Consider the following 18,300-nt stretch of genomic DNA (forward strand, 5'->3'; position numbering starts at 1 on the left):
TTCTGTTGACGCAAGAGTTGTAACTATGGCAGCCGAGAAGGCCATTCTTTGTGTTCTTTTTAAGGAATTTTCGGAGCCTGATAAAATCGATATAAATACGTGTTTAATACTGCAAAATACATGCAATCACTGCCCTTACCGTCCAGAATAAATGACAACACCCCAATCACATTTATTTAACTTTTTAATCTCCTGGTAATCAATTCTAATTTAAATCATTTTATTTCTAGTTCTTACTTTTTTAATAGCTTGTATTTTCTTTCTCACTTTATATCAAGCAATTACCATATATGAAATTTGGTATATAAATAAACTTGCCTTGCAATGAAGCTAAATATATAAATAAATACATCATCATGTTGATTATATATATATATATATATATATATATATATATATATATATATATATATATATATATATATATATATATATATATATATATATATATATATATATATATTCTCTTACGACATTCTAATATCTTCAATTGTTGTGTATACTGAGCTGCAGCGGACACATGTAAACATCTTCACTTGGACCCATTGTGTGAGCTGTCTCTTTAATACCGCGTGGTTTATATACATGTTGCTGCTGATTGGACTGACATATTTGACACACCCACCAAACGAGAAAAAACGCATCTCAAACCCGTTGCACACCGTTACACACCGTTTCCAGGAAACATGACGTTCAACCGGAAACCGTAGCAAAACGTTGCGCACCGGTTTGAGCGTTGAACGTGCCCCTGATCACATGTTCAACTCCACACACACCAGATCACATGTTCAGCTCCACACACACAGCAGATCACATGTTCAACTCCACACACACCAGATCACATGTTCAACACCACACACACCAGATCACATGTTCAACTCCACACACACCAGATCACATGATCATCTCCACACACACCAGATCACACGTTCAGCTCCACACACACCAGATCACATGATCATCTCCACACACACCAGATCACATGTTCAGCTCCACACACACCAGATCACATGTTCAGCTCCACACACACCAGATCACATGTTCAACTCCACACACACACACCAGATCACATGATCATCTCCACACACACCAGATCACACGTTCAGCTCCACACACACCAGATCACATGATCATCTCCACACACACCAGATCACATGTTCAACTCCACACACACCAGATCACATGTTCAACTCCACACACACCAGATCACATGTTCAACTCCACACACACCAGATCACATGTTCAACTCCACACACACCAGATCACATGTTCAGCTCCACACACACCAGATCACATGTTCAACTCCACACACACCAGATCACATGTTCAACTCCACACACACCAGATCACATGTTCAACTCCACACACACCAGATCACATGATCAACTCCACACACACCAGATCACATGTTCAACTCCACACACACCAGATCACATGTTCAACTCCACACACACCAGATCACATGTTCAACTCCACACACACCAGATCACATGTTCAACTCCACACACACCAGATCACATGTTCAACTCCACACACACCAGATCACATGTTCAACACCAGATCACATGTTCAACTCCACACACACCAGATCACATGTTCAGCTCCACACACACCAGATCACATGTTCAACTCCACACACACCAGATCACATGTTCAACTCCACACACACCAGATCACATGTTCAGAGAGGAGCTCTTTTTAAAAACCACAGATTTGAGCTTTAAACAACTACATTATCGCCTCATAAAGTCTTCAAACTAAGTTGTCACACATTAACAGTAGTATATTTATGAAAAAGACGTGTGAACACAGCCCATGTCAGCCATTTCTCAGAAGCCCCGCCCATGAGGCGAATTCACGTCTGTTGTGAAGCAAATTTCACGTGCGAATGAAGCGAGTAAACTAGTGATGCGCGGGTCGTCTCATAAAAGAGAAATCTTCACTTATTTGCGGGGCGGGTCATTAAAAAGATGTTGTTTTTACAATTGCATGTTGCCTGCAATTCAATTTCAAGCGAGCACACTTTCAGCTGCTGGCCGGGTGCTGGAGTCTAGCCGAAATAGATTAAACCCCGGTACAGTGGACGCCATTCTTTTTTTGCACAACGAATGTAAACACGCTATGAACATTTCTGTGTGTTAAATAAAACAAAAGTTTAGTGGTTATGTAGCGTAGGCTGTAAACTGCCTATACAAAACAGAAATAAAAAATAGTTAAGCCTATTAGATACAAACGCTGCTTTGGTGAAAATTAAAGTTTGAAAATGTTAATTTATTATTTTGTTATTAATATTACCTGATTTATGGTTCATATTCATAATAATCGTATGGTGTTGCTAGTTTACAGGGAGATGTTTCCAAGCACTTAAATAAAGGCTGTTTTCATTTACATTACAACGGCTAGTATGTTTATTTAATGGTTGCGGGTGCGGGGCGGGTTTTAAAATTGATACACTGGTGCGGTTCGGGCGGGCCAAATAATTTCATAAAAGCGGGACACGCGGGTTGGAAAAAAAGCCGACCCGTGCATCACTAGAGTAAACTCAAAATGTTCAAGCGTATAGCACGAATAGCACGATTTATTCGCATCATTCGCGTCCGGTGCAAGGTTATTTTCGTAAACGAAAACTGAAACTAAGACTAAAACTATTGGTCAAAAAACTTTTTCGCAAACTGAAATAAAATTAAAAAATCATAAGTTTGTGTTGGCTGTATTCAGATGACTTTAGCTGTGGTCACACTGCTAGCCTACATTGTACTACTGAAGAAATAATCTTTAAATAAATAAAGCTTTTGATTGTTTTACAATATTTCATCTTTAATATGAATGAGTTTTTCTGGAATTTATAATTTTTACTTTTATATTTTTACGTTGCATTTATTTGGTTCTTTGTTCAATCTCAGACCATTGTTTTTCGTATAGGTCATAGTTTGACTCTTAAAGGTGAAGACCCAACTTTATGCATGTTTTGTAGATTCCTCTCTCCGTTAAACCTGTTTTGTAGGACTGTCCTGGGTTAAAACAAGAATGCTCTTTTATCAAGTTATTTCACTTAAGGATTTATTTAGTAAGATTATGCATGAAAAGGTTTTGGATTAAGTTGGTTAAGTTTGGCCTCCACGACGCATGCGTGAGAATATGAGCAGATCCGGCGTTCGGACACATGACCCAGAAGAGATTTGTTTACGAGCAGAGGAAGACGCGCGTGTCTCAGCTGTTGAATTCTACATTGATCGTGCTTTAGCTCTCGGCGTAGTTCTCAAAATGGGGTTTAAGTGGCATTTCATGGATTCCCGAACCCCAGTGCTACGTCATATTCTCGCGCATGCGTCGTGGAGACACACACAGAAGACAAGAACAAGTTGGATAAAGGAGTTATTTTGATTTTTTTTGCGCACAAAAAGTATTGTCGTCGCATCGTAAAATTATTGTAGAGTCACTGTGGTGAGATGGACTTTGTAACAACGTTTTTAGTGCCTTTTATGGGTCTTGTGAGTGTAAATGTACTGAATGCCAATGGAGGCCTATCTGAAGCCTTTCTCAGCATCAGCTTTACACTAAAATATCTTCATTTGTGTCTGAAGATGAACGGAGGTCTGACGGGTGTCCAACCACATGAGGGTGAGTAATTAATGACAGAATTTTCATTTTTGGTTGAACTAACCCTTTAAAAAAAACAATCTGTATTCCATTATTTTATTTTTATTATTAAGATGTCTGCACAAGAGTAAACTCTAATCTGTGCAAACATTAAACTTTGCTGAAATTAAAAATCTTGATTTGGTCGCTACACTTCGTTCTGGTAACTCTGCTAAACTATAATAACTAAAACTAAGACTGAAACGAAATATATAAAAGCTAAATAGAAATGTGTTTACAAAATAAAAACTAGCAAAACAATTTATAAAACTAACTGTTTTCAATTTGTTGCAAAATTGAAAACGATAATAAAATAAAAACTAATTTAAAAATGCAAAACTATAATAACCTTGGTCCAGTGTGAACGCACCATTATGGGTTTGGAACAACATGAGGGTGAGTAATTGATTTTTGGAATAACTATCCTTTAAAACAGCTTTGAAAACTCATCCAATCAGAATTCAGAGAATTAATGTGTTGTTGTCTTACCCTTGAAGAGGGACGGTATAGCCACAGCTCCCAGACAGCAGACCCGGTTTCGCGCAGGAGCGGCCGGCGCAGAAGACCCGTTATTACAGCCGGCGGTCGTTGGGGTCAAGATGACCAGTTTGAGCAGCCGCGCCCTCTCGAGCTCCAGGTTAAAGGTGTGGTTTAGTGGGAGACACGCCCCTCGACAGGTGAGCAGGGACGTTCGAGCCCGGGTCACGCCATCCACTTGAATGGCACAGAAGACTTCTTTAGTAGCGTCGACCCGAGGGGGCCGAGGGAGCTCCTCGACTCCCAGCAGATGCACCGTTAGCAGCCCTGAAAGTCTCTGAGCGCAGCGAGGCTGATCCGTCAGCGAGTAAAGCCGGAATGACTCCGCGTCTGCCACAGCGAGGGAATCCTGTGGCCCACGGTGAGCTGGTGGTGACCCTTTCGACCCCTGACCCTTTGGCAGGAGTTCAGGCGAGTCTCCATCACTAAGATACCCTCCTTTACTAGCAGAGCGTGTTCGGGAGGATCGGCGTCTTGGCCTTGCGGGTGCACTGGAGTCCAGGTGGTACTTGCTGATGATGTTGGATGATTCTTTGCGTGCGTTTGTCGGTGAAGCCTCATCTGACGCTCCCGGTGCACTGCTGGCATTTCCTTGGCCCTGTCCGTGACGCTGATTACGGGATGAGCGAAGGCTAAGCTTCCGCCTTAGTTCTGGGAGTTTCCGCATCTTCATAGAAAGCCGCCGAACCGTTCCTGGAGACTTGATCCTGTCGATAACACTGCCATTGCCACCCTCTCCTGGGCTTTTCTTTGGTCCCCCCGAAATGTCAGAGTTCACACCGCTAGCAGAACTAATACAGTCCGACTGTAGCGTAACCAGATCTGAACCCAAAGAAACACACAGTTAGAAACTTACAGGGAATTATAACTTTTAAGATGGTCCTACACCTTTACGGGCAAGCAGAAGTTCTGCTTTAGTACCTAACTGGTCAGTTTCAAAACATAGTGAGATGCCTACATAGGCAGCACACTGGGCAACAGAAACCTTATAAACCAGGGGAGTTCAATCCTGCTCCTGGAAGGCCACCTTCCTGCTGTTTAAGCTGGGCATACACTGTACGAGTTTCGTCCGATTTCGAGCCGAATTCTGACTCGTGCGACTCTTTTTTGGGTCGGGACGATTTTCAGCTTTATCGTGCGCCGTTTGTCGTGAGGTGTTCGTGCAGTGTACAGGGGGAAACGAGACACCATAAACCTCTCCCGTTCGGCAATCGGATGTTCAAATGAATTTCTGGCAAGTCAGAAATTCTGGTCGCACCTCGTGAGGTTATCGCACAGCTGAAGCAGAGCTACGAACTGATTGCTCTATTTCTCATCACTGCGCCTGCACGAAAGCAGAAGTTGAACCATTTCATCTTTAATGCTGCGTTCACACCAAACGCGAATAGAGCGTCTGGCGCGAGTGATTTCAATGTTAAGTCAATGGAAAGGCGCGTTGACGCGCGTCTGGAGGTCCCGCAGCGCGGAAGGCGCGTTTTGGACGCGAATTGAGCGTCTTGCGCGATACGCGCGTTACACGCGAATGGTGCTTTTGTGCATTCACGCGTTAAGCGAATTAGCGTCTGACGCCCGAGTTGAAAAATTTGACGTCAATTCGCGCCGCGTTAACCAATCAGGAGCCTGCTTGCTGCTGTCACGTGGTAAAGTGACGTGTATGAGAAACCCTGCATAAAATAAAAATAGTACTATTGTGTCACAAAATGTAGTTTTAAGACTTTTTCAGGTGGGAATTTAGTTGTTTAAAGCTCAAATATGTGGTTTATTTCTAAAGAGAGCGCCTATTTAAAAAAAAATATTCTTGTGTTTTTGGAGTTGTGAGATCCAGGCGATCACCGCGCAATCACCGCTCATAACCCCGGCGAAGGCAGCCTTTCCTCGGCCAGTCCTTCTGGCGTCTGCCGCTGGCTCTGATGGCCTGTAGTGGTGCGTCTTGTGTAGATCTAACGGCCGAGCTTTGCTCTCATGAATCTATAATTTGTTGTCTGCCAAATCGTTTTGACTGAGGGCAAAGAGAAGTTTCATAACTTTATATTTTAAGGATATTTAAACATACATGCAGTGAAGATAATGTAGGAGTTGCCTGGACCACATTTGTGTGGCTATTAATGCTTAATATATATGTTTAATGAAAATTAAAAGAGGCAGAGTGGTGTTTTATGACATATTTCTCCTGGAGTGCCTTGAACGCGCGTCAATTTCGCTTCAAACGCTCGATTTTTACGCGCGTCCAACACGCTGCGGACGCGCGAATGCATTGAAAATGTTTGCGCGTGAAACTAGACGCGGTAGACGCGATTTTGACGCTCTATTCGCGTTTGGTGTGAATGCAGCATAATGCAGCAAGAAAGAAAACGAAAAGAGGGAGATCTTTAAGTTCTGTAGGCAGTTATCAAATAGCAGCAATTTAGCAAACTGTTGCTTGCCTCCAGTTCGTGTTGTAAAATGGATAATCGAAGACGTTCAAACCACTGTGTTTAGCCTATCAGTGACACTCTTATTCATTTAACTTTGAACATTAATTTACTTGTTTTACTTTCACAAATTATTTTATTTACTATTATTTAATATTTACTTAATTTTATCATCATGGGAAAAATGTGAACCGTTGTCCATCATTTGACAAAAGAAAAGAATGACAAAATGTCACGGCGCAATATATCGATTTTTTTTCTTTTCGTTTTAAATCATGAAGGCAAGTCAGTGGATATCACGCAAAAACGCAATGTGTGCGAAAGTCAGTGAAAGTAAAATCTGACAAGCTTTCGGCGCATATTCTCACAGAGACAAGATACATCTTCTTTCAAATATGCTGATAACGTAGCCTAAAACGGTCTTAATTTATATTCTCAATATTTCTCTTGTGGCCCATATTGTGAAAAAAATTAGAAGAGAAGTATAGGCCCATTTCGTGTTAAACAATTTGTTTTTTAAATAAAGCTGCTCATACTTTATGATAATAATACTGATATCATTGCAGTGTTCTGACATATCATAGACTGATAATCATTTATAGGCCTATAATTCCTTGTTAATTGGGCAAAATGTATTTAAATAATGAGAAGTAAGCTAATCTATATATTCTTTTATAATGAAGAGTATCGGTTATGCATTGATGCGTTCTAAAATTAGCGTGGGAGCAAATTAAATGTATTATCAATTTAATAATAAAAGTAGGCCTACCCTAATAATAATGTTCATTTATATACATGCACTGTAAATGCTAAATGGTCTTGATATCGATAGCTGATGCATTTGATAGGCTATCTCTCTATTATAGGTTTTTACACCACATATTCAGTGCATATTCACTCGTACAGTGCGAGTAGGTAACCTTGCTGAAATTGCACAGAAATCGCACAAAGTATGCCCAGCTTTAGCTCCAATTCACCTGCCTGGAAGTTTCTAGTGATCCTGAAGACCTTGATGAGCTAGTCCAGGTGTGTTGATCAGGGTTGCATCTAAACTCTACAGCGCATTGGCCCTCCAGGGCAAGATTTGAGGAACCCTACTCTACATCAGGGGTGGCCAACATCGGTCCTAAGGACCACTGCACATTTTGCATGTCTCCCTCACCTAACACACCTGATTCAATCATACAAACAACAGGTGAATCGGTGGGCGGTCCCCAGGACAGGTTTGAGAACCTCTGCTCTACATCAGGGGTGGCCAACATCTATCCTGGAGAGCCACAGTCCTGCAGATTTTCGCTCCAACCCTAACCAAACACACCTGAATAAGCTAAGGCAGGGTTGTCCAAACTCGGTCCTGGAGGGCCACTGTCCTGCAGAGTTTAGCTCCAACTTGCCTCAACACACCTGCCTGGAAGTTTCTAGTATGCCTAGTAAGATCCTGATTAGCTCAGGTGTGTTTAATTGGGGTTGGAGCTAAACTTTGCAGGACAGTGGCCCTCCAGGAGCAGAATTGGGCACCCCTGAGCTAAGGTCTCAAGGGTAACTAGAAAGCTACAGGTAGGTGAGTTTTATCAGAGATCGAGCTGAGTTTGAGGCTCTACAAGGCCGACGTTGGCCATCCCTGCTCCACATCAAGGATGGGCAACTCTGGCCCTCAAGATCCACTTTCCTGTAGACTTTAGTCCAAACATGCATCAAACACCTGAACAAGGTAATCCAGGTCTTCAGGGTGCTTCTTATTTGTGCATCCTCGTTTCCTTCCCTCGCATCTTATCTCAGGGCTCCAGAGTGCGACTAAATGGTCGCATTTTGCGACTAAAATTTGAGAGTGTGCGACTGAATCTTACATCCAGTGGCACATCTGCGCCCAGTATATTTGCCTGCTGTCGGTACTGGAGAAATTAAGAAAATACACTTACTAATTATAATTGATAGACGTTATGTCTGGCAAATTCAATCCTTGCCAGCCGTTTCTATATGAGAGAATATTAAACCATTTGTTCGTGATGCATTTTTGCCATTCGCAATCCAGAAGAGAGAGAAATCGAGCTCACGTGGAGCTCCAGCAAACGCAACACCACAGTCAGCTTAATGAGTGACGATGGCCAAGAACTACACTAAAGTTTAGTCTGCTTAAACTTTAGGGATGTGCTGTGATATTAATCTAATTTTATTTTCGATTTTGGCTTCCAAGAATTATAAAAAGATGATATGAGGTAAAACTCTTCCTATAGCCGTGTTCGTCGAGCTCATCCTTCCCTTCATTTCTCCCTAAACCTAAACTAAACGTCAGATTCAGTGATTGTTGTAAACTGCAGTCTCTACTTTTGCTAAACTGCGGGATGTGTTTGATAATAAAGAGATATTAAATGCACAAAAATCCGCGCAAGAGAATCTGTTTCCAACTTTAAGGCGGCTTATGTGTGTGTGCTGCGGAATGGACCAACTGGACTTAATATTTTAGGCTTCGTGTGCGTCTAAACCATCAAATAACCAACAAATAGTGTCAAAATGACCGGATTGGAGAGTAGTTATTTTAACAGTGTATATCTTACATGGGCGTAAATAGTTTGGAGAAATAGGAGAATATGATATTATTAGTTCTACATTTGATCGGTCTTAAAGGGGCAGCGTCTAATAAACCTGCTGACGATTGAGCCATTAATTCGAATCGAACAAAAGGCAAATCGAAAATATTCACATCTCTTGAATGAATAACTTTAGCTTTTATAAGCATTAATCTATCAATGTATACAGTGAAAACTATGCAGTGTTATTTTACATTTCATTACTTTATTAGATTTCTTTGTAGGTTTGTTCTTTACTGTAATATTAATGTTAGCAGACCTTCCGAATGCCAGCACACTGGCCCATTTACAAATACATGTTTTATATTTTTGTTCAAACTTTGCGGTTTCTTTTGCTATAGATATTTTACTTTTCAGATTATAAAGCCATGTTAATTATGTTCTTAATTATGTTTTTTTTTTATAAAAAAAAAAAAAGTATAATAAAAAGAACCGGTAAGAATACTGTTAAAGTACCGGATCGATAAGCAGTATCGGTAAGAGTAGTAATACCGTTAAAACCTTAACGATACCGATCCCTATTAGTAATACAGTGGACATTAGTAGATTTGGTTAGCATGTTGATTTACGGTGTCGCCCCTAAAATTTCTGGTTGTGCCCCTAAAATGTTCAGTTGGGGGCCAGTGTGCTCCTAGTGAAAAAAGTTAGTCTGGAGCCCTGCATCTCCACCCCATTATGCTGCGTTCACACCAAACGCGAATTGAGCGTCAAAATCGCGTCTACCGCGATTTTCTAGTTTCACGCGCGTACATTTTGAATGCATTCGCGCGTCAGCAGAGAATTGGACGCGTGTAGAAATCGAGCGCTGGAAGCGAAATTGATGCGCGTTCAAGGCACTCCAGGAGAAATATGTCATAAAACACCACTCTGCCTCTTTTCATTTTCATTAAACATATATATTAAGCATTAATAGCCACACAAATGTGGTCCAGGCACCTCCTAAATTATCTTCACTGCATGTATGTTTAAATATCCTTAAAATATAAAGTTGTGAAACTTCTCTTTGCCCTCAGTCAAAACGATTTGGCAGACAACAAATTATATATTCATGAGAGCAAAGATCGCCCGTTAGATCCACAAAAGACGCACCACTACAGGCCATCAGAGCCAGCGGCAGACGCCAGAAGGACTGGCCGAGGAAAGGCTGCCTTCGCTGGGGTTATGAGCGGTGATCGCCTGGATCTCACAACTCCAAAAACACAAGATTATTTTTTTTAAATAGGCGCTCTCTTTAGAAATAAACCACATATTTGAGCTTTAAACAACTACATTCCCACCTGAAAACGTCTTAAAACTACATTTTGTGACACAATACTACTGTTTTTAATTTATGCAGGGTTTCTCATACACGTCACTTTACCACGTGACAGCAGCGAGCAGGCTCCTGATTGGTTAACGCGGCGCGAATTGACGCCAAAGTTCAAATTTTTCAACTCGGGCGTCAGACGCGAATTCGCTTCAAACGCGTGAATGCACAAAAGCACCATTCGCGTGTAACGCGCGTATCGCGCAAGACGCTCAATTCGCGCCATTCGCGCGAATGAGGCGGATTTGCGTCCTTCGCGCCGCGCGTAACGCGCCTCCCGCGCCGCGGGACCTCCAGACGCGCGTCAACGCGCCTTTCCATTGACTTAACATTGAAATCACTCGCGCCAGACGCTCAATTCGCGTTTGGTGTGATCGCAGCATTAGGATGCGAGGGAAGGATACACCTGTGTCTCCGCGCTCATCATTCCTCGTTCCTCACGGCGCAATTAGAGACGCCTGGAAGACATAGGAGCGAGGAAACATGGAAGCATCAATTTGAGTATTGAGAACCACCCCTAGCTACAGACAAGTAAGTTGGACAGGGTTGGAGCTAAACTCTGGAGTACAGTGGGACCGAAGTGGCCCATCCCTGCTCTACATTAAAGCAAACTCAAGATCCACTTTCATACTAATTAAGGTCTTCAAGATTACTAGAAAGCTACAGATAGGCGAGTTTCAGGGTTGGAGCTAAACTCTGCAGGACAGTAGGCCTTGAGGGCCAGAGTTGAGCCTGACCCCTGCTTTACATAGGCAGTAAAACAGTGGTTCACATGTGAAGTGCTCCAGAAACTCTACTTGCAATAAATTCAGACAGAGTTTGACATTAGTATGTCACTAGGCTAAAGACGTGATTCTGGTTAACATAAAAATACAAACACTGGGTAAAGCACTCGGTTTTGAATTATATTGAACTATTTGTGTATCAAGGGATTGCCTTCTCCACAACTTTGGCCGAAAGAAGGCATCCTAAAAGGCAGCTCGATTATAATTAAGCCACCTACTTTTTTGCAAGAGCCTCGTCTAGAGCACACATATGATGCCTTAAAATGCTGTCTAGGTAGGCAGCTCACTAGGTTTTAGAAAAGAACATATAATTACATGTAATGTGGTTGCTTTCCATCCCAACGCCAAGAACAATCAGCAAAGCATAACAGCATTTCTGTCTACTTCCTATAAATATAATTTCATTCTCATTTTAAGACCAGCTGTGTGTGCTGGAAATGCATCTTAGCGTGTGACAAACTCTTACATAATGAAAAACCCGAGCATACCCGAACTATCCGCCCTGATGACGTCGACTTCAGTTTGATGGACGCCGGTGAGGGTCAAAGCCCCTGGTCGTTTCTGGTCTCTTTTCTCCTTTGCCTCATTTTCTCTCTTTCTCCATGGGTCTCCGTATTTTTCCTGATCTGCTTCTCCTTTGGCCCTCAAGTCGTCCTCTTCAGGAATGGGGTTGTACCAAATGTTTCCGTCTCCATCCGGGCCCTGTCGCCTCTCTGTGATTCTGGTTGGATTCTGGGCTTCATCTGATGCCTGGGGCTTTCCTGTGGACAGAACCCAGGCTCGACTGCTCCTGTCCAGGTGCTGGAGGTAGGCACCTTGCCCAGAGATCTTTGCTGAGCTGGAAGAGACACACACATCCATATAGGCCGTCGATGGAGGGGTCAACTCCGGTAAACCGGTGTCAACCGAGTTGCACGGTGTCCTGGAATACTCCAATTCAGGATCATTTCGATTTCTCCTCAAGCCATCCTCACTTAAAGTCCGTTGGCTCCAGGCCTGTTTTGAGGCCTCAGTCTTTCCAGAGCACAAATCCCAGTCCTGTGGCCCATAGACCAGGCTAGAATCTGTGCTGGCCGGGTCTCTACTCGTGGAGGGAAGCTTGGCCCAGTTCTGTTTTTTGGAGACGGTGATCTGGGAGCGTCTGGTACACTCCTCCGCGGTCTCAGCGTGGCCTGAGGTGGATGCAGTTGATGGAGAACTTTGGAAAAGGTCCACCTTTTCTGTCGCTTCTAAAGCAGAGGAAAGAAAGCAGCAATCATTACCACAGAAGGAGTATTTAGCCTTATTTGGTGTTGAAATATTTGTCTGGATTGGAGTGGCTAACATGAAGAATTGATCTCTGGAGACGTGCAACATTTGGAAACAGCAAATACCACAAGTAAAAGTGAAACAGGGGGCTGTTAACCTTTACAGGGTTTGATTCCTCCCTAAAACAACATTTCTGAGATGAGTTTACAGTGACGTAGAGAGGCGAAGAGAGAGGGCGACTGGAAAGAATTAAAATAACCAAAGAGGAGGGGTGAAGATATTTACCATCTCCTTTACCCTCGCTCCCTCTCCCTCTCATTTTGCACATCTGGAAGTTTCTCCAAACTCCCTCCTCCTGTTTCCCCCCCCCCTCTCTCTCTCTCCGTCTGTTCTTTCCCCTCTTGAAACTATGAACGTGGCTTGTGACACACAGTTAGCCAAATATCTTATCCACTTCCAGAAGCCATGAATAACTCCTGTGTGTGTGCTCTGCGCATTATCTCCGTTGGCTTGCATGACTCTGCTGAATAAAAACATCTCAGTCAAAGCGCACTTTACTCACGAGTGTGTCAAAACCATTGCTAGTTTACAAGGCCAAGACAACACTCCACAACCAAATGCCTAAACCACTAATGCTGCTTAAACACTGCACAGAGATCCGAAGCAAAGTTTGACAGATAGTCTATTTTAAGGGTGCGGAAAGTTGGGAACACAGCAAATTGCATTTGAGCCTGCTCGTCTGAAATGTTCTTTGGTCATTTGATGCCTGTGTTTCAGGAAAAGTTCAATTTCAATGTTTGTATGAAATGTGACTTTCGCAGACCTTGCGAAGCACCACAGTTCATTTGAAGTGTTCAATTCCCACCCTACTTTTCTTTCTCAATCAATATCCTAGTGCACTCTGAACTGTGTCACATTATAGAAGCCGAACTTTAAGACGAAAACTGAAAAACACAGACCCCTTTATGCTTCCCTGAGCAGGAAGTGTTACAGTACGTTAAGTGGGCCAGCAGATGACTTCCTGTTTTGCCAAAGCAGCCAAGAAAAAGAGAGGGAGAGAAACAGCAACAAGCTAGAGCTACACATATTGCAGACAAAATGCACAAACTAAGGGAAGGCACAGAACAGATTCACTTTTTTTTCTTACCACTTCATGCATTCCCTGGGAATCGAACGCATGACATTGGCATTACTAGCACCATGCTCTATTGCTTGAGCTACGGGAAAGCATATTCATTTTTTGTGTCGACTCAACCAGAGGTCCTCCGCTAAAATATTTGACTTTGATATTTTGTTCTCCGGTGAAAAACACATAAATGAAGAAGAAAGCCAAAATATTAAATGGATGCATGTTTACTGAGTAATCCACTGTTTTGTCAAGGGGGTCAAAATGACAATTTTCACATGATATCTGGAGCCAGTTTACAGGGGTGTAAAAATGACTTTAGAAAGATGGCAGCGTCATTATTTTATTTTTACTCAGAGATTAGTAGATCTATTAGTAAAATCTGTTGACTTTATCAATCTGTGTGTCATTATATGCCAACGGTGAGCGCTCAAACATGGGAAATAAGCACTTCTTGTGTTTGTTTGCCCAATGTTTGCATGCCTGTAACTCAAGATATATTAAATATATATGAATATCCTTTTAGATTCTGGTTCCTAACAAACTTTTCTTTAAGTATCTAAATTTTGAATGCCCAATTTGATTCATTTCCAGAGTTATGGGGATCTCAATGCGGCTCCATGAGTAAATTGGACACATTTTCAGTGGTCAAAAACCAAATGTGGGTCACTTTGCACACAGCTGATACTTTTTTCTTTTAAAGAGGAACATCTGAAGAACGAATAATGTTGAAACATAAATATTCCTTTTCCAAAGTTTGCATGCCTGTAACTCAAAAAGTATTAAAGATATCTTAAAATCATGCGAGATTTATTCTTATTTATCTTTTCTTTTGTAATCTTCATATTTAAGGCGCCATATGGTTCAATCCCATAGATATGGGGATCCTAATGCTTAAATTGTTGAATTTGACCAAATGTGGCTAACTTTTCAAACAGATGATACGTGTGTTTAAAGAAGAATGTCTGAAGAAAATAACACTGAAACTACAGATGTATCATGTTTCTCTCTATTAAAACCACTGCATACAACACACCCACTGAGTGACAAAAAACTATTTTTCCAAAGTTTGCATGTCTGATAATGAATCATGTTGGACCTTAAAAATTATGATACTAAAAGAAAAGTTTGTTAAGAACTAGAATCTAAAAGGATATTGAGATATCTTTAATATTTCTAGAGTTACAGCCATGCAAACATTGGGCAAACAAACACCAGAAGTGCTTCTTCCCCATGTTTGAGCGCTCACCGTTGGCATATAATGACACACAGATTAATAAAGTCAACAGATTTCACTAATAGATCTACCAATCTCTGAGTGAGAATAAAATAATGACGCTGCCATCTTTCTAAAGTCATGTTTACACCCCTGTAATCTGGCTCCAGAGCTCATGTGGAAACCTCAACACAGTGGATTACTCAGTCAATATTTATTACATTTCATATTTTGGCTTTCATCAGAAAAAAATATGAACAAAATCAAAAATCTGAGCTGGGGAAGTTTCTGAAATTCGGTTGATTTGAGACGGAACGACCCTATATTCAAAGATGCAAAAATTAGGATGAAGAATAAAGAAAAGGGTACAAAACAGAGACAACAGAGGCATAGAAAAAGCCCAAACGGAGTGATTTGAGTGACACACACACACACACACACACACACAGCTGTTGGGCCGCTGAGAGGATTTCAATGAGCGTCTGTGTTCAGGGCTTTCCTTCACAGCTGGACACACACACTTAACCCTATTCACTATTCATTACAACACCCCAAAATACACACGCTCACACAAAGCATACTCTCACGGGCGGTGCGCTGGACTCACCCTTCACCTCTGACGCTACCAGTCTGTGTGTGTGTGTGTGTGTGTGTGTGTGTGTGTGTGTGTGTGTGTTATGAAGCCTTTTCTGGGTTTAAACAGCACATTGATAAACTGCTCCGTCTCTATTTAGTTTGTTACGACTGTAAATAGCCACACGCAGCCAACCCACGACTGACAAACCTTCAGGTTACACTCGAAAAAATGCTGGGTTTAAAAAACAACCCAAGCTGGGTTGAAAATGGACAAACCTAGTGATTGGGGTGTTTTAACCCATCGAATGGGCTGTTTTTAACCCAGCGATTGGGTTGTTTTTAACCCATCGAATGGGTTGTTTTTAACCCAGCGATTGGGTTGTTTTAACCCAGCGATTGGGGTGTTTTAACCCAGCGATTGGGTTGTTTTAACCCAGCGATTGGGGTGTTTTAACCCAGCGATTGGGGTGTTTTAACCCAGCGATTGGGTTGTTTTAACCCAGCGATTGGGGTGTTTTAACCCAGCGATTCATTTAACCCAGCGATTGGGTTGTTTTAACCCATCGAATGGGCTGTTTTTAACCCAGTGATTGGGTTGTTTTTAACCCATCGAATGGGTTGTTTTTAACCCAGTGATTGGGTTGTTTTTAACCCATCGAATGGGTTGTTTTTAACCCAGTGATTGGGGTGTTTTAACCCAGCGATTGGGTTGTTTTAACCCAGCGATTCATTTAACCCAGTGATTGGGGTGTTTTAACCCAGCGATTGGTTTGTTTTAACCCAGCGATTGGGGTGTTTTAACCCAGCGATTGGGTTGTTTTAACCCAGTGATTGGGGTGTTTTAACCCAGCGATTGGGGTGTTTTAACCCAGCGATTGGGTTGTTTTAACCCAGTGATTGGGTTGTTTTAACCCAGTGATTGGGGTGTTTTAACCCAGCGATTCATTTAACCCAGCGATTGGGTTGTTTTAACCCATCGAATGGGCTGTTTTTAACCCAGTGATTGGGTTGTTTTTAACCCATCGAATGGGTTGTTTTTAACCCAGTGATTGGGGTGTTTTAACCCAGCGATTGGGTTGTTTTAACCCAGCGATTCATTTAACCCAGCGATTGGGGTGTTTTAACCCAGCGATTGGGTTGTTTTAACCCAGTGATTGGGTTGTTTTAACCCAGTGATTGGGGTGTTTTAACCCAGCGATTCATTTAACCCAGCGATTGGGTTGTTTTAACCCATCGAATGGGCTGTTTTTAACCCAGTGATTGGGTTGTTTTTAACCTATCGAATGGGTTGTTTTTAACCCATCGAATGGGTTGTTTTTAACCCAGTGATTGGGTTGTTTTTAACCCATCGAATGGGTTGTTTTTAACCCAGCGATTGGGGTGTTTTAACCCAGCGATTCATTTAACCCAGTGATTGGGGTGTTTTAACCCAGCGATTGGGGTGTTTTAACCCAGCGATTGGGGTGTTTTAACCCAGCGATTCATTTAACCCAGCGATTGGGGTGTTTTAACCCAGCGATTGGGGTGTTTTAACCCAGCGATTGGGGTGTTTTAACCCAGCGATTGAAGTGTTTTAACCCAGCGATTCATTTAACCCAGTGATTGGGGTGTTTTAACCCAGCGATTGGGTTGTTTTAACCCAGCGATTGGGGTGTTTAACCCAGTGATTGGGGTGTTTTAACCCAGCGATTCATTTAACCCAGCGATTGGGGTGTTTTAACCCAGCGATTGGGATGTTTTTAACCCAGTGATTGGGTTGTTTTTAACCCATCGAATGGGTTGTTTTTAACCCAGTGATTGGGTTGTTTTTAACCCATCGAATGGGTTGTTTTTAACCCAGCGATTGGGGTGTTTTAACCCAGCGATTCATTTAACCCAGTGATTGGGGTGTTTTAACCCAGCGATTGGGGTGTTTTAACCCAGCGATTGGGGTGTTTTAACCCAGCGATTCATTTAACCCAGCGATTGGGGTGTTTTAACCCAGCGATTGGGATGTTTTAACCCAGCGATTGGGATGTTTTAACCCAGCGATTGGGTTGTTTTAACCCAGCGATTGGGTTGTTTTAACCCAGCGATTGGGGTGTTTTAACCCAGCGATTGGGGTGTTTTAACCCAGCGATTGGGATGTTTTAACCCAGCGATTGGGTTGTTTTTAACCCTGCGATTGAGTTGTGTTTAACCCAGCGATTGGGTTGTTTTAACCCAGTGGCGATTGAGTTGTTTTAGCCCAGCGATTGGGGTGTTTTAAGCAAACATTTAACCCAATTGCTGAGTTCGTCAATTTTCAACCCAACTTGGGTTGTTTTACCCCAGCATTTTTAGAGTGTAGTCGTTTACAGACAGAATATCGACTAGGACGATGAATCAATCGGCAGATATTTGTAATTTTTTGCGTCACTAATATCATGTCCGGCTGGAGCAGCAGCAGAAGAGCTAGAGCCATGTTCAGGGATTCGGTGTGTAAAGAACGACACATTTGAGCTCTAAGCAAACACAGATCACATGTTCCTCTAATGCATGATTTATACAGTCAGCGTTTGTTGAAAGATGAAATGTGATGAATAATCCAAACGGAAAAGGCTGGCTGTGTTTGTTTGTGTGTGTGTGTTTATTTACCATGTTTGGCGGTGTGAAGGAATTAGTGGAAATGTTTGCTGAGAATATTCACGGCGTAACGGTTAAAGAGATTTTCCCAGAATGCCGATCCCTCCCCCTTCAGTCGCCCATATAATTTGAGACATCCTGCCGCTGCTCTCATCTGCCCCCAAAACACAAGCCAAACTATTAATAATCACATCAGACTGAAAACACGGAGCGGAGCATTAATATCTCATAACTTCCTCTAATGGAGCCGCAATAAGAATAAAC

The 18,300-nt window shown here is 42.2% G+C and overlaps 1 protein-coding gene across 3 annotated transcripts in view; it reads right to left on the minus strand.

The window, feature by feature from the left end:
- syde1 (synapse defective Rho GTPase homolog 1) overlaps positions 1 to 18,300 on the minus strand; it is a 63,333-nt gene that overhangs the window by 32,449 nt on the left and 12,584 nt on the right. For all 3 annotated transcript variants that reach the window (XR_013815328.1, XM_079801118.1, XM_079801119.1), the window contains exons 2-3: positions 11,755 to 12,495; positions 4,129 to 4,998 (exon numbers count right to left, since the gene is read on the minus strand). Coding sequence is in view for 2 of the 3 variants with exons in the window: in XM_079801118.1 (XP_079657244.1) it covers positions 4,129 to 4,998; positions 11,755 to 12,495 (1,611 nt within the window). In the remaining variant the exon portion in view is untranslated. The remainder of the gene's footprint in view (positions 1 to 4,128; positions 4,999 to 11,754; positions 12,496 to 18,300) is intronic.

Source organism: Gobio gobio, assembly GCF_949357685.1.
Source record: "Gobio gobio genome assembly, chromosome: 20".
Classification (NCBI taxonomy): Eukaryota; Metazoa; Chordata; class Actinopteri; order Cypriniformes; family Gobionidae; genus Gobio; species Gobio gobio.